Consider the following 17,246-nt stretch of genomic DNA (forward strand, 5'->3'; position numbering starts at 1 on the left):
TTTAGGTCTCATTCAACATGTTTATTTAACAGTAGATTGAATATAGCATACAGAGCTCTGGGTCCCAACTTCTATCCCTGACAACAACAGAGTTCTTTTCAGTTCATGAAGTCTGACACGCTGACCCAGCCTTATATCTAGTTTCACAGGTGCATAAGCATTCAGGGTGTGTCTTTCTTCTGACTGGTTGTCTTCTGCACATCTGACCCCCTCCTTTGCATATGAGCGGCCATCTTGTTGTTCTGCTTCTGATCTGGATGCTGTGCTCCGAGACCCACAGCTGTGAAGACGGTTCCTCTTTGTGGGGGAGGGTGAAACCTCAGCAGTTTTTCTTATCTGTGGAACAGAGTCTTCTAGCATAACCTTGAAACAGAGTCTTCATCATAACTTTTCACCTAGTACTTTTCCACTCTTAAACAGTAAACAGTGTAAAACATTAGGAATATAATTCTATAAAAGCAAGCAGTTAGTATAAAAACTCCATTTAGAAATATCATAGAAATCCCACATTGGCAGTGGTGCTAGATTTGAAGTAACTCCCAATTTCTGGGTTCAGATTGCCTACAAATCTGGAGTTTGTGCTAAAGATTTCTTCATGAGCAAAACGATAAATGTGTCTAATACTCAGCTGGTTGACACTTGGGCCCTATCTGTGATCAGACCAGTGATCCTGGCTGGAAGGATCCACTTGGCTATGATGCCTCTAGCTGTATCATCCAAGTTGGCTACTGTGTGACACGGAGAACTTTTGAACACCTAAAAGGACAGTTTAAGTTCTAATTTTTCTGACAAACCTGTAACTGCAAAATCAACATGTCCACATATCTGCAGTGAGACTAACTGCTGTGGCCTGTTTAGCCTCAGAATAGCCTTTTCTCTGATCTTTTCATGACGTACATCCACCATGGCTTTAAAGGCCTTTCTACCCAGAATGGTATAGGTACCTAGAGCCCAGGATGCTTCAAACTTTCTAAAGCAAGAATCATTATTACTACATCAATAAAACTCATGGTGAGAGCTGCAGGAACTGAGATTAAAAATGAACCATGGTGAAGAAAAATGAGGCAAAATAAAACACCCAGAAACTTCTTGGGCTCGGAGCGTTAAACTGATCTGATCAATGCAGAATCTGGTTCCATTTTGGATCCATAAATACATCGAAACACGGATATTAGCAAGTGCTGATTAGCCAACGTTAGCAGCTAGCATTAGCGGCGTCCTGTTTTCAGTCGCTGCAGACTGTTCTCTGGTCAAATCAACGTCAGTGGCGAATATTCACATTTAAGAAGCTACAATCACAGAATTTAGACTGTTTTTATTAAACTGCTGACCATTAACCGATGAATCATTCCAAGTTTAATCTACAGTGAAGATTAAATTGAAGCTAATTAATGCTGCTTAATATGTCCATTAAAACTTCAATCTGTAAGTTAAAGCAGCAAATATTAGTTGTGAAAACTTCCAGACTCGTGGCGTTGTGATAAGTTACTGCTGCAGTTACAGAGGGACGCTAACTACATAGCTAAAGTTAGAGAGAGAAGCTCACTACACAGCTAAGGTTAGAGACAGAAACTAACCACACAGCTAAAGTTAGTGAGAGAAGCTAACCACACAGCGAAAGTTACAGAGAAGCTAACTCCACAGCTAAAATTAGAGCGAAGCTAACTCCACAGTTAAAATTAGAGAGAAACTAACTACACAGCTAAAGTTAGAGAGAGAATCTAACCACACAGCTAAAGTTACAGAGAAGCTAACTCCACAGCTAAAATTAGAGCGAAGCTAACTCCACAGTTAAAATTAGAGAGAAACTAACTACACAGCTAAAGTTCGAGGGAAGCTAACTACACAGCTAAAGTTAGAGAGAGAATCTAACCACACAGCTAAAGTTAGGCAGAGAAGCTAACTCCACAGCTAAAATTAGAGAGAAGCTAACTCCACAGCTAAAGTTAGAGAAAGGCTAACTAACTCAATACTGCTGTTGGTCCTTCACATTAAAAGCCTTCCACTGGAAAACCATGGAGGCTTTTATTGTGAAGCGGCTACAGGTTAGCAGGTTAGCGGTGCTTGGCTGGACTGTCTTCATCACTGAAGAACACTTGATCTGTAGCTGCTTTAATCCAAGTATTCATGTGTAAAGATTAATTTACTGAATGATTGTGGAGATGTTCTGTAATCATCTGAATCAGCTAAAGTTGTATTTGGCATTGAAACACAGTCTATAAAGATTTAATAAATGCTTTATAACACACTAATGTCGCCGTGGGCAGGTTTAGTGAACAGAAATGCCTTAATATGGGCTTCATGGTGTTCATATCTTGTTTTTAAATGTGACATAAGCGACGTGCCATCAGTTCTGTCAGACTAAAGCACCAATCCCAACTAATGTTATGTTTGTAAATGAATTTAATGTAAAGAGGTCGGTGGTTTTAGCAGGAATTTGAAACACAAAGTTGTAAAAATCCAACATTTGCTCCTGATGTGAGTTAGTGGGAGTCAGTTTTTACTGCCATCATGTTGTGTTCCTGCTTCCAGGCAGCAGGAGGCCGATCCTGGTGAAACCTACCCGCCGACTGTTTCCACCAGGAGGCGTCTGTCTGTCACTTTTATTTGTGGAAACAGAGAAACTAGAGCAGCTTCTGCTTCTTCCGAGCCTGAAACTGCTCCGTTTTGCTTTTAATGGACTTGACGAGCAGCGACAGACTGGGGTCCATGGCTTTGCTCGCCGTCGGACCGTCCCGCTCGTTCTGGCGTCTCTTTCCTGCCGCTTCCTGTTGGCCGGCCGAATCGCCCTGTGTGGGCGTGGCCTTCCGAGCGGCGAGCGCGTCCTCCGTGCGGCGCTGCTCCTCCTCCCGTCGGCGCTGCTTCTCGGCCAGGATGCTCTGCGTGGCTTGGGTCCTCTTGTAGCTGGGGTGGGAGGGGTCCAGGTTGAACAGGTGGGAGGTGAACATGGCCTGGAAACGAGGGTCTTTAACGTCCACCTGAACACACACAGACGGTTACATAATCACACATTTACACAAACATTCTGCATCCTTTCAGGCTGCTTTTTTTGTGTTGTTTCTCATTTTTGTTGTTTTCTGTCTCATTTTTGTTGTTTTGTGTCTTTCCGTCTCATCCCTGCGACTCCATGTGACATACTGTGTATTTGTACATACTGTGTATTTGTACATACTCAATGTGACACACTATGTATTTGTACATACTACATGTGACATACTGTGTATTTGTACATACTACATGTTATCTTCCATGAGCTTTATAAAAATGTCTCCACCTGATTGTCTGATCTGGTTTATGTTGTTACTTTGACATAAATGTTCTTGGAAATCTCTTTCTAACTTTGCCGCATGAATAAAATGATTGTTCTTCTTATTATGGGATGGATACTGGAACACAGCCCAAGTATCCATGGGTATAAACTCCACTCCACCTGCTGTAATGATGGACAGATTATTGATGGATGAAGGATTCACCTGGAAGTCGTCGTCCTCCAGCAGCTCTTGGCCTTTCTTCAGCAGCTTCTTCCTCTTCTTCTTGCTCAGGTTCTGCTGCTCTACAATCTTGTCATAGTTGAAGTGTTTGTGTTCGGGGTCGTTGTCCTCCATCAGCAGAGTCATCTGGGCCTGGAGACAGACACACCGACAGGTGGAGGTGTGATCCAATAACATATATGGGTAACTTATCATTTAAACAAAAGGTTGTCCCATCATCTTGGAAAATGGCTACAGTCACCCCAATCTTCAAATCTGGTGACCGTTCCAATATAGCCAATTATCGGCCAATCAGTATCCTCCCAGTGGTTTCAAAGTTGCTGAGAGGTGGGTCGCAAAAATTATAAATGAACATCTAAATAAAGGCCACTCTCCTTTGCATCCAATGCAGTTTGGTTTTCATGAAAATCACTGCACAGAATTTGCAAACTGTCTGTTTATAGAAAAGACTAAATGGATGTTGGACACTGAGGCTTGCATTGGTGCAGTATTTTTAGATTTGAGAAGGGCATTTGACACTGTAAATCATGAAATTCCTCTGTCTAAATTAACTGATTTTAACTTCTCCTTGAATGCTATTTGGTGGATAAAATCTTATTTAGAATTCAGGAAACACTGTGTTAGCATTGCCGGTATCAAATCAACTTTTCTAGATGTCCCTGTTGGAATACCTCAGGGCTCAGTACTTGGCCCTCTGTTATTCTCTATGTATATTAATGACTTGCCATATTCATGTGCTAATGTGGAATTTTAAATGTATGCTGATGACACTGTTATCTTCACCAGACTGCTCAAGAACATCCTTTATTCTTATTTCAGCTCTGGTTCCTGTAAATGAATGGCTTTTTAAATCATGCCTGCCTCTGAATTCAACTAAATCTGTTTGTATGATGTTCACAAAGCAACCATCAGACATCAAACATTCAGCAGTCTTTTTGGGAGGACAGGAACTAGAAATTGTCCCTGAATTCAAATATCTTGGTGTGACTCTTGACTCCACCCTGTGTTTCAAGAGTCACATTAAAAGAATATCTAATACAGCGAAATTCAACCTGAACAATTTTAGACAAATTAGACCTTTCATAACATATGGTGCTGCTAGAATGTTTCTACATTCCATGATATTATCACATATTGAATACTGCATCACATGTTGGTCGCTGATGGGTTTAAATACATGCAAGATCATAGAATCACTCTATAAAAAATTGTTGAAGGTGTTTGATAGAAAACCAGTGTCATATCATGTCTGTGATGTCTTAGAGAAGCACATCATATTGAGCTTTGAGAATTTTAAACATTTTAAATGTGCTTGTTTGATCTACAAGGTGTTCCATGGACTCCTCCACCCCCCATGTCAGACTTTATGAAAAGAAGGGCTCACAGCAGGCTAAGGACCAAGACCTCCTCTAGAGGAGACTGTAAGATCCTACACAGAAAAACACCCTTCAGACAAAATGTTCTTTTTGTGAAGGATAGTAAAATCTGGAACAGTCTTCCACTCTCCATAAGGGAGTGTCCCACGTTAGCAGTTTTCAAATCTCACTGTAAACAGTGACTGGAAGTCAACAAGTTTGGAGACCATTGATCCTTAACTTCTTTGTGTACACTTTGTAATGTCCTTTTATTGCGACCTATTGACCTTTTATTGTGACCTGTTGTCCTTTCTTATTGTATGTTTCACTGTTATGTTTTCTTTGTGTACTTTTTGCAATGCGCTTTTATTGGAACTTATTGTTTTGTGTATCATTGTTATGCCTCTTTTTTTATCTAGGAACTGCAGATGTAAATTAGCATTGTGCTAAAATCCGGTATATTTACGTCCATTGCTGTAAAAATAGGTGTTCATTAATGTGCACTGTCCCTACCAAATAAATAAATAAATAAATAAAGCCACAGACAGGAAGCTAGTGGTGGGAGGAGCTTCTCCATCTCACCTTTTGTTTCTCCAGCTCCTCTTCCTCCTCAGCCGTCGGCTCCTCTTCCTGTTTCTTCATCTTCTGTTTCTTCTTCTTCAGTTCTGCAGAAACACCAGAAAACACTGATAATGAACCTTTCAGGTCTTCAGGCTCCATGTTTCTGTCTGGATTTACACTGTCCCTGTTTGTGACTTTGGCTTCCGTCTGAAAAATGAACCTCATCTGAGCTTTAAAATCATTTCATCAGAATGACTTCATGCTGTGTGTCATTGAAAAACTCTCCAAAAACAAAACATTTGCTCCAGTTGTCTTCTGTAAACCTAAATAATAAGAATAATTCTCCTGTTCTCAGCACAACTCAGAAACCACGACCGAGACCAACAGTCAGGAGACAAACAGGAGTTTTCAGCTGAACTGCAGGCAGTGCTTCCAAGGAGGGTTGAGCAGGACAAGTGTAATAATCAAAACACATTCTGAGTATTTTTTGGACAAATTTCTGTCATTTTAGAGAAGTTTCATGTCATTTAAGACACATTTTTGTCATCAAATCAAACGTCATTTAAATTACAACTCACTTTATATGAGATTTTGTCATTTCAGGCAAATTTCTGTCATTTTAAACTATTTTCACTACGTTTATGACACAGTTTTTATGACTTTGAACAAAGGAAGGGTTTTGGACAAATTCCGGAGAAAGTTTTGAGCCATTTTACACAATGGTTTGACATTTAAGCAAAATTTGAGTCATTTTAAACATATTTTCCATCATTCTAACTGAGTCCTGTTGTCAGAAGACATCTCTGAGTTCTCTCTCCTTCTTCGTGATGTTCTGGTTCCACAGAGCTGCAGGACTTTAAATGAACCACAGTGAAGAAAAATGAGACAGGAGGAGCTAAAAACAGAGACCAAGAAAACAAAAACACCCAGAAATTGCTGCTTGGACTTTACAAGGTGAAGTCCTTTTGTTACCTGATGTCTCCGCCCACTCACCTTTCAGCCAATCACCTGTCCCTCTTAAGCTAGCATGCTAAACAGCTGCTACCAGAATTAGCCAGTTAGCACCTGTTGGCTAACAACCAGAACAGGAAAATCATTGATTCAGCGACTGATTACCTGCAGCGCTGAGCTCCTCGGAGAAGAAGGGGTCACTGAGGTTCACATCTGGAGGAAGCTCGTCGTCGCTGAGCTGTTCCACATCGGTTCCCTGACAGAAGATCAAACATGGAGGAGATTAACGAAGGAACAGCGACGGGAATCACAACTTACAGCTGAGACTGAGAACAGAGAAGGTGCTGAGGGAGTTTCAGGTTGGTTATTTTGAATATTTCACTCATTTTATTAAGAAGAATTCTGTGCTGAAGAAATACCAACACCTAGACCTCTATGAATATCTAGACCTCTATGAACACCAGCATCTAGACGTTCTCACCACATTTCCTGACTCTGAATTCTGATTTCTGGAGATACTGGACCATGACAGTGCTTTGGTTACCTCCTCCACTATCAACATCCAATCAGTTTACGTTCCACCTGTAAAGACAGAACACACCTGTGCAGATGTTTTCAGTCTCTCACCTGCTTCCTCTCAGACTTCTTCTGCTTCTTCCTCTCCTTCTTCTTCTGCAGAAACTCCTCCCAGGGCGTCAGCTTGTCTTTGGCCTCCAGCTTCTTTTTCACCAGCTGCTCCGTCGCCTCCTTCAGGCCTGCACAAGGACAAAACACACCTTCAATCAACATATCTGAATCTAAGTCTTCTTTATGGAGCTAACAAAGAGCTGAATCAGAAGGTATTTCACATTTAGATCAACTGACATTAAACAAAAAAATCTAATATTTATACTTAAAAAGAGATCAATTAGGAACCTAAGTGCTGCTAAATGGTCAGAATTGTTAAATGACACATCCTGGTTGATTCTAATTTCAGATTTTCTGGACTATTTTTGGAGTCACTGTCGACAGTTTTTACTAACTTTGGACGAGCTTCAAGAAAATGTGGATAATTTTGAGCCATTTTGGTCACATTTCAAGTTATTCTGGATAAATTCTGAATGATTTTGGACTCATGTCAGAATATTAAGAAAATGGAACTTTGTCTGATCAGATTCTACTGATGTTAGAGCCTCAACAGTTGGAGAAATGTCGACAAAAGATTATATTTTAATAGAAATATGGATCCATCCATAGATATACACTTACAGGAACTTTATGGAGACACTAAACCAACCAAATTTATTTTGAATTTTTTTCCATTTTTAGTGGCCAATAATTCTCCATTATTGTTAATTTGATCAATTTTGAGGAAATCTGGACACATTTTGAGTAGTTTTGGACAATTTAAAGTAACATTTGCAGTGATTTTGTCCATATTTGAACCATTTTTGGACTAATTTTACATGTTTTGATGTCATTTAAGACAATTCTGAGATATTTTAGGCAATTATGAGTAACTTTACTTTCCATTAACAATTCATTATTGTCATTTTGGATCATTTTGAGTCATTTTAGACCATTTGTATGTTATTTTGGAGAGTTTTTTTTGTCTTTGTTGGATTATTTTTATCTTATTTTAGGCAAGTAATTTCAGACCAGATTGAAGAGGAGAATAAAGAAGTCATCTTTGGTGAAATGTGGACCACAGACTGTATTTTAGTAGAAATATGGATCCATCCATAGATATACACTTACAGGAACTGTATGGAGACTCTGTACCAGCCTGGATTGAAGATAGTTTCATCGTTTATATACTCCAGAAAACATTCAGAGCATGACAGCAAGCAGACAAACAGCCATTTCAGGTCTCTGATTTCAGACTAATCTCTGAATTGTAGAATAAATGAGTGTATCTTCACAATTCTTTCTAAAATCTTGTATCTGGAGTTTGGTTGCCTACAAAGACAGTGTTATCTGCAGACGTCTCCTCGTACCTGGCACCCAGGTGATCTCCATCTCCATGTCTTTATCTTCCTGCAGCTTCTTCTCTTTGTCCTGGATGCCTTTCAGCAGCTCTCTGTACTTGGAGATCTGCTCCTCGCTCTTCTTCTTCTTCTTGTCCTCCTCCTCTCTGGGTTTCTTCTCCAAGACCAGCTCTTCTGTCCAACACAAACACAACTGCCTTCATATTTCACCATGAACTGTTTCAGCTCTCAGACACATCGAGCTACGACTTGTTCTGTTACCTGACAGCAACAGAAAACTCATTTCAACAAAGTGTCTTTGACAGACAATCATTTACTCCGAGAGGTTTTTAAAAGTATGAATTGATGACTTAAATAAATGCAGCATGGCTCAGTAACAGTGAACAGAGGAGCAAGTTATTGGAGATCCATTCAGCATGGAGAAACATCTTTCTACAGCTGATGAGCAGAGTAGAGAGGAAAAGGAGAGGAATCATGCAGAATTTCTCAAAATGTGTTCAAAACGACAAAAACAAGACAAAAAACGACAAAAACAAGACACAAAACAGCAAAAACGAGACAAGATGACAAAAGCGAGACACAAAACGACAAAAAGGAGACAAAACGACAAAAACAAGATATAAAACAACAAAAACAAGACAGAAAATGACAAAAATGAGACAGAAAATGACAAAATGATAAGTATTTTCATACCCTCTGTTGTGTTGATGTGGTTTGCATCCTCCTGCCCTACAACTTCTTCTTCGCTGGAGGAGGCCAGGTAGGCGTTGAAGTCCATGTCCAGCAGCTGTTTTTTGTTGAACGTCCTGTTCAGGGTCGTCACGCGCTCGTGGTCGGTTTCATCCCACGTCAGCTGCACCTGATGGGTTCCACACAAACACTTGCTGCTCTTATTTCTGTTCAGTAACCATTGGAGGATCAAGCAGCTGTGAAAGACCCAAACTATTTCCAGACTGGAGACAGAGACGTCTATGAATACATGTGGACACACCAAGCTGCAAAGGGAGACACTGAGAGACATTACTGGTAAGAAACCATGTGTAGGACGCTCATTCAGATACAAGGAACTCCAAATGTGTCCAAAAGGAAGAAAAAGTCCAGAAATGTGATTAGAAAAACTAAATGTTTAAAAAAAAAAAAAAAAAAGACTGAAACTAGTCAAAAATGTGTTTAAAACAGTAAGTACTGTAATTAAAAAAATATACAATTTGAAATAAAATTAGATACAGTCAAAAATTACTAAAAATAGTCAAAAATGTATTTTAAAAACTAAATATTCAAAAAAATGATGAAAAGTTCTCAGAAATAAAACATTGCCTTCAAAATTATGTCAAAAAATGTGTCAAGAATTCCTCACACAATGCACTTAAAATGAAAAACTGCTCTTAAATGACTGAAATTTGTCTAAAATGAACTTTACAAAATGACAGTGATATTTATTTCCCATCACAACAGCGAACTCCAACTAGTGGCATCACCAGATAAACTCACCAACATCTGGGATTTAAGCTGTGAAGGGATTTAAAACTTTTTCCCACATTTCAGCTCCAATATTCATTAAAAACCATCAGAGACAGAAAACAACAGTTCGTATGCAAAAATCACATGTTAGCACACTCACTTTAGCTTGCTAACTTGAACTAGCTAATATTGATTCACTCACTTGGCTAACTCTACCTTGCTAATTTCAGCTTTCTAACCTTGGCTAAATCACTTTAGCTTGCTAACTTGAACTAGTTAATATTGGATCTCTCACTACAATTTGCTAACTTTAACTCATTAATTTTAGTGTGCTAACATAAGCTTACTAACCTTGGTTCACTCCCTTTAACTTGCTAACTGTGGCTTGCTAACTTTAGCTTGCTAACTACTGCTTGCTACCTTTAGGTTGCTAAATTCAACTTGCTAACCTTGGTTCAGTCACTTTCACTTGCTAACATTGGCTCACTCCCTTAAGTTGGCTAATTTGAACTCACTAACATTGACTCATTTTAGTTTGCTAACTCTGGTTTGCTAATTTGAACTAGCGAACATCAGCTCACTCACTTTGCTAACTCCACCTTGCTAACTTTAGCCTGCTAACCTTGGCTCACTCACTTTAGCTTTGTAACTTGAACTAGCTAACATTGGCTCAGTCAATTTAGCTTGCTAAGATTGGCTCATTCCCTTAAGTTGCCTCATTTAAAGTAGGTAACTTTGGTTCACTCACTTTGCTAATTCCACCTTGCTAACTTTAGCCTGCTAATCTTGGCTCAGTCACTTTAACTTGCTAACTTTAGCATGCTAGCTTTAGCTTGCTAACTTCAGATCCAATCAGTCTGAGGGGCTGAAAGTTCCACCAGCTGCAGTTAGAGACTCAGAGGAGACAAACAGCTACTACAAATAGTAATACCAACAAAGGTCAGTAGGTGGCAGTAGGTTCTCCTTTTCACTACAACATGGTGCAGTAAAAGACATGGAAAAAGGACACGGATTCATGTTTCACAATATGTTCACCATTTGCACTATTTATGTTGAAATACAACGATGTAAAAAGGTACGGTGCAAAATAAATAAATAAAACTAAATAAACATACATATGTCTGACATAGTTTATACTAGAGACCCCTGAAGGTGTGCTGTGGTATCTGGACTCCACTAGACCCCTGAAGGTGTGCTGTGGTATCTGGACTCCACTAGACCCCTGAAGGTGTGCTGTGGTATCTGGACTCCACTAGACCCCTGAAGGTGTGCTGTGATACCTGGACTCCACTAGACCCTGAAGGTGTGCTGTGGTATCTGGACTCCATTAGACCCTGAAGGTGTGCTGGGGTACCTGGACTCCATTAGACCCTGAAGGTGTGCTGGGGTATCTGGACTCCATTAGACCCTGAAGGTGTGCTGGGGTATCTGGACTCCACTAGACCCTGAAGGTGTGCTGTGGTATCTGGACTCCATTAGACCCTGAAGGTGTGCTGGGGTATCTGGACTCCACTAGACCCTGAAGGTGTGCTGTCGTATCTGGACTCCACTAGACCCTGAAGGTGTGCTGTGGTATCTGGACTCCACTAGACCCCTGGCCTTCTTCCCATAATGCATCCTGGTGCCATGTGCTCCCCAGATAAGCGGCACACCCAGACATCCACGTGAATTTTGAGTCATTTTGGACAAGCTTTAGTCATTTGGGACGTTTAGAAAAATATTTTTGACAAGATTTATGTAATTTTAAACCAATTTTGAGTCATTTTGAGAACATTGTAGTCATCAAAGACACAATTTGACTGTATTGTGGACACCTTTGAGTCATTTTAGAGTTTTTTCTGTCACTTTGGATCAATTTTGGACAAATTTAAGTCATTTTGGACATATTTCACCTAATTTCAGACACAATACAGTGTACACATTTTAGGTATGTTAGAAAAGTTCTAGTCATTTTGGACTACTTTAAGCTCATTGTTGGCAAGATTTATGTCACTGTGGATGCATTTTGAGTCTAGTTTTGTGTATTTGCAATGATGTGTGCAGCTAGAAGCAGAACGGTGCACAGCAGGACGTGTTGTTTTTGCACCTTCTTTCTTCTTTTTGCACATTTGACAAATTTTGGGTCATTCTGGACAATTTTTTATGCACTTTGGACAAGTTCTAGTCATTTTGGACAGATTTTACCAAATTTTGGACAAATTTCAGGAATTTTAGATATGTTTTGGACTAGTTTTGGTTATTTTTTGATGAGATTTGGAACATTTCGGGCATTTTTTAGTCATTTTGTTTACTTGCAGAGATGTTAAATTCCTTGGAGAGATTTCGTGCACATGAGAATGTTACGGCCACATGTTCTCTGGAACCAGGAGGATTTGAATGTCCCTCTGGACAATCACTAGAAGGTCAGCCTTCTTACCTTTGAGGTGGCGGCAGCAGACGAGGTGAACAGTTTGGGCGTGTAGGCCGACAGGTTCACATCTGTCACCACGTCTTTGGGCTCCTCGTCAAACGTCATGTCGTCAGGAATAAAACTGGTCGAAAACAACGGACATTTAAAGACCAAATAAATGGATGAATCAAATAAATGCAGCACGGCTCAGAAACAGTGAACAGAGGAGCAAGTTGTTGGAGATCCATTCAGCATGGTGAACATCTTTCTACTGATGATGAACAGAGAAGAGAGGAAAAGGAGAGGAATCATGGAGAATTACTCAAAATGTGTTCAAAATGACAAATGAGACGCAAAATGACAACGAGACAGAAAACGACAAAAACGAGACAAAACAAAAAAGAGACAGAAAATGATAAAAATGAGATACAAAGTGACAAGAATCAGACAGAAAATGACAAAATCGAGACAAAATGACAAAAATGAGACACAAAACGACAAAAACGAGACGACAAAAACGAGAGAAAATGACAGAGACACAAAATGACAAAATGAGAAACAAAATGACAAAAATGAGAAACAAAATGACAAAAATGAGAAACAAAATGACAAAAGCAAGACACAAAACAACAAAAACGAGACCCAAAATGACAAAAATGAGACACAAAACGACAAAAACGGGACACAAAATGACAAAAATGAGACACAAAATGACAAAAACGGGACACTGACGAGCATGAAACAAACGACAACAAGCAGCGAGACATCTAACAGTCGTACGGTGGAGTTGTACTTCCACCAAATTCTCATTGGTGTTAGTACGATACTGAAATAATACCAGTAAGAGAAGAGAGCAGTAAAAAGTTGATGGGGCTGCAGGTAGAGTCGCTCAGAGCTCTGTGGAGTCTTTGAATCCAGTCCAGCTGAGGTGACGCAGAGCTCCACACATTTTCCTTTTATTTGCCAGATATAACTTCAAGTGGCTCCCCTTCAGGGACCATCGGTAAGAAGACGTTCAGCTAGTTTGCCGGTGCTACCAGTGGAAAGGTTACTCTGGAGCTCTGTGACGGTGTTTGTTGTGTATTTGTTGTTCGATAAACATACCGGAGATCGAGGACGGAGCAGCTGCTCTCGTACTCGTAGCCGTCACACTCCTCGTAGATCTTGGCCGACGTCTCCACGGAGTCGCACTCCACCACGGCGTAGAAATACTTCAGACGCTTGAACTGATAGTCGCGCATCTTCTCTCTGTAAACCCTGAGAGGAAACACACAAGCAGATGAATAAGTAAACACACCTGTGACGGGAACTACGAAGCCAGTTTGATTCATCCGGGCTTCCTTAGTGTGAGTCGGTTTGATAAAAAGAGACGTTGGGTGTCACAGCAGTGGTCGTTAACGCATCATGTGACTCTCTTCTGTTGTCCAGAACAGACCAATCACGGGCCAGGATCAGACTGCAGCCAATCAGGACCAAAAGCAAAAACATGATCATGAGTTTTCTACATCACCAACTGAATACATGCAGGTTACCACGGCAACATCCAGCTAATCTGCTGTAGCTGCACGACTTTATTCAGCAGATTAATAACATACAGATCTACAGGATGGGGGATAAAACTCTAAATCTCTGAGAAAGAATCATCAGGAGAAGAACTGCTAGAAGAGAGACGCTTCTTACAGCTGATTTAAATCTGAAACTCTCAATGGAACCTCTTTAGAACAGATTAGCTCCACAGCATCAGTTACCATGGTGATCTAGCTGCGCAGAATCAGTTACCATGGTGATCTAGCTGTGCAGTATCAATTACCATGGTGATCTAGCTGTGCAGCATCAGTTACCATGGAGATCTAGCTCTGTACATCAGTTACCATGGAGATCTAGCTCAGTACATCAGATACCATGGAGCTCTGGCTGTACAGCATCAGTTACCATGGTAATCTAGCTGTTCAGCATCAGTTACCATGGTGATCTAGCAGGTCAAACACCCTTGGTGACACTGACAGCTCTGACTTTAGTCCTAACAGATCGGTACCGTCGCTGTTTCTGGACCGACAGACGTCAGCAGAAAATCAACCAGTAACACAAAATCCAACAGAAGACGACAGAATCCTGAGGAAACTCTCAACCTCAAACAGCCGAGATAAATCAGTGGAAACGTGACTCGCTCCATGATGTTGTTCTGAGTTTACCAGAGTGACGTCTGACCTCAGCATGCGTTGCCCTGTGACCTTGTTGCCGTAGTTACCTCTCCTCCTCGGTGTCGTCCTCCGAGTCGTCGGGCAGCGGTCTCAGCTCCAGCGGCCCCTGAGTCTCCTCCACCTTCAGCCTCTCCTTCCCAAACTCTGACGGGTAGATCTGGACAACAACACCCAGCATGCACCGCTGTTTATCTCTGACGGACACACGACATCCAGAACCCTGAACTGTGGAACAACAGGAGCAGCAGAACTTGGTCTCTGATGAGAGGAGCTTTGACACAGGCTGATTTAAGGTCCTCTCACTGATACCATCATAGCTGCAGTGTTTTAAGAGTCAGAGCATGAAGCTCCTCTGACTGAGGGACACTTTTGAAGTCACTGTCTGAAGCTCTGCTGCAGGCTGTAAGAAAACATCTGCTTTGGTTCTCCTGCGTTCTGTCAGTTCAGTGCAGAAATCTCATCCACCTTCTCAATTCCTAAAAGGCACGTAGTCTTTTTAAAATTATTATTATGACTTTATATATTTTAATATATTTATTTATTTTTGAAAATATTATTTTATTGGTTTTATTAACACTTTTATTTTCAGTGTACCGTTATTATTATTATTATTATTATTATTATTATTATTATTATTATTATTAATAATAATAATAATTATTATTATTATTATTATTATTTTATAATTATTTAATTATATTTTATATATTATATAATAATAATAATGATAATATATATTATCTATTATAAATTTTGATATATTTATTTTTTTATTATTTTATTGGTTTTATTAACGTTTTTGTTTTCAGTGTACTATTATTATATAACAAGTATATATTACATATTATTAATTGTATATTATAAAATTTAATATATACTGCTTTTACAGTATACATTATTATATATTATATAATAATAATAATGTATAGTAATATTAAATATTAATTTAAATGTAATATATATTATTATTATATGTTACTATATATTAAATTATAGCAATATATATTCTATAATAATAATAATACAAACTAATATATATTATCTATTTTACATTATTTTTTTTATATATATATATATATATATATACATATATATATATAAAAAAGTGGCGGACGCGATTAAAAAAATTAATCAAATTAATTACAGGCTTTGTAATTAATTAATCGCAATAATTGCAGTTTTGTCAAATAGCAATATTTGACACAATAAGTGAAGTTTTTCCAATTCAAATAAAATTGTGGTTGACAGTTGAATCAATGAATAGACATATACGTGTTTATAATTTAAAATTTATTTAAAAAAAGGAAAATGGGACATATAGAAAAAAGTGATTTTGATGACTTAAAGCCTGAATTTAGTTGTTTTTTCCACTGTATGGCACATAAAATCAGCATAAGTAGTTCAAGGAGCTTCAGAAAGTTGAAAATCCAGAGATTCATTCTGTTTTCATCTTTTCTGGGTCTGATAAATGGTGTAATTTTGATGGTTCTTTTTATAGGAATATCAATTTTTATTTATGTAATTTTTTTTATAAACAAAAAGCTTATAATTAAGTTATTAAAAGAGATATTTTTGTTGTTTAGGTTATTCCTCCTCCAAGGAGGCAGAGCCTCAACGGAGTAAAAACTTAAACCACAAAAATGTTTCATTTCTATTTATCTGCATTTTTCATCTGTCTGCTACATTCACAGATTACTGCAAATCTAAGTGCAATTATAGCGATTTTATTCAACATTTTAAGACTTTCTGTAAACTCAAGCACTGTCTAGAAAAGTGGTCTATTATGGGATGGCTACACGTTGGTAGCCGTTAGCATGACTCGTAGCTAACGTTAGCTCTGGTGCTAACAGCAACATGTTTTACATTGAGGTGATACCGTCGGCTTGAAGTGACGCAGTGATCAGAAAACTCTTTGTTGTACAATTTGCACACAACCAGGCTTTTATCCAAGCTGCCATCAGGAAGATTTTTAAAAGAAAACTTTCTGCACAGTCTCATCTCCCTTCACTGTTCACCAGTGCCTGACTTCACTCAGTGCTTCCTGTGCTTCTTCTTCATGGCTACAAACAGACTTTAGGTTCATTACCGCCACCTACTGGGCTGGAGTGTTCATCAGAGTTACCGGTGTGCCAGAAATGAGGGAACCGTGGAGGGTTCAATTAATTGCGTTATTTTTAACGTGTTATTTTCGCTGTAATTAATAAATTGAAATTAACAGCTCTAATACACACACACACACACACACACACACACACACACACACACACACACACACACACACACACACACACACACACACACACACACACACACACACACACACACACACACACACACATATATATGTAAAAATGTGTACCATTTTTGTTTTGTCATATATTATTATTTTATTACTTTCATAAACATTCCTATTTTCTGTGTTTTTTTTTCTTGTCACTAGTTTAGTGGTTTTATTAACATTTTAATTTATTTTCACTGTGCTTTTATAATCACTTCATTTCTTTTATCATCATTTTACTGGGGTTTATTGTTAATTTTATGACGCTTTTGTGTTATGATTATTTTAATATAAATTTTCCTGAAATGCAGCACAACATGGAAGAGGAAGCATAGCTGTTAATTTACATCTGAAATAGTAAAAGAAACGTTTTGTCTCTAAAAATCTAACAGTGTTCATTATTTCCAGATTGATCTCAGTGATGAAAGTGTAGCCTAACCACAAACCCGACAGCTTTACCTTCACCGACAGCACAGCTCCTCCGTGAGGCGTGAAGGAGTTGAGCAGAGCCAGCAGGTCTTTGGCCTTCATGCGGTCCCAGTCCATGTTGCAGACGGCCAGCCGGGCGGTTACCTGACACACAAACATGGTT

At 39.0% G+C, this 17,246-nt stretch overlaps 1 protein-coding gene across 5 annotated transcripts in view; it reads right to left on the reverse strand.

The window, feature by feature from the left end:
- Window positions 1-17,246, reverse strand: part of esf1 (ESF1, nucleolar pre-rRNA processing protein, homolog (S. cerevisiae)) — a 27,691-nt gene continuing 10,445 nt past the window's right edge. For 4 of the 5 annotated variants that reach the window (XM_055010061.1, XM_023261978.3, XM_055010062.1 and 1 more), the window contains exons 4-14: window positions 17,114-17,227; window positions 14,424-14,533; window positions 13,280-13,432; window positions 12,203-12,317; window positions 9,019-9,184; window positions 8,335-8,499; window positions 6,986-7,113; window positions 6,524-6,614; window positions 5,429-5,511; window positions 3,474-3,623; window positions 1-2,978 (exon numbers count right to left, since the gene is read on the reverse strand). In XM_055010061.1, coding sequence (XP_054866036.1) covers window positions 2,625-2,978; window positions 3,474-3,623; window positions 5,429-5,511; window positions 6,524-6,614; window positions 6,986-7,113; window positions 8,335-8,499; window positions 9,019-9,184; window positions 12,203-12,317; window positions 13,280-13,432; window positions 14,424-14,533; window positions 17,114-17,227 — 1,629 coding nt within the window. In that variant the 3' untranslated portion in view covers window positions 1-2,624. The remainder of the gene's footprint in view (window positions 2,979-3,473; window positions 3,624-5,428; window positions 5,512-6,523; window positions 6,615-6,985; window positions 7,114-8,334; window positions 8,500-9,018; window positions 9,185-12,202; window positions 12,318-13,279; window positions 13,433-14,423; window positions 14,534-17,113; window positions 17,228-17,246) is intronic. The other variant, XM_023261982.3, reaches the window with a different exon arrangement.

Source organism: Amphiprion ocellaris, chromosome 4 (genome assembly GCF_022539595.1).
Source record: "Amphiprion ocellaris isolate individual 3 ecotype Okinawa chromosome 4, ASM2253959v1, whole genome shotgun sequence".
In the NCBI taxonomy this organism is placed as follows: Eukaryota; Metazoa; Chordata; class Actinopteri; family Pomacentridae; genus Amphiprion; species Amphiprion ocellaris.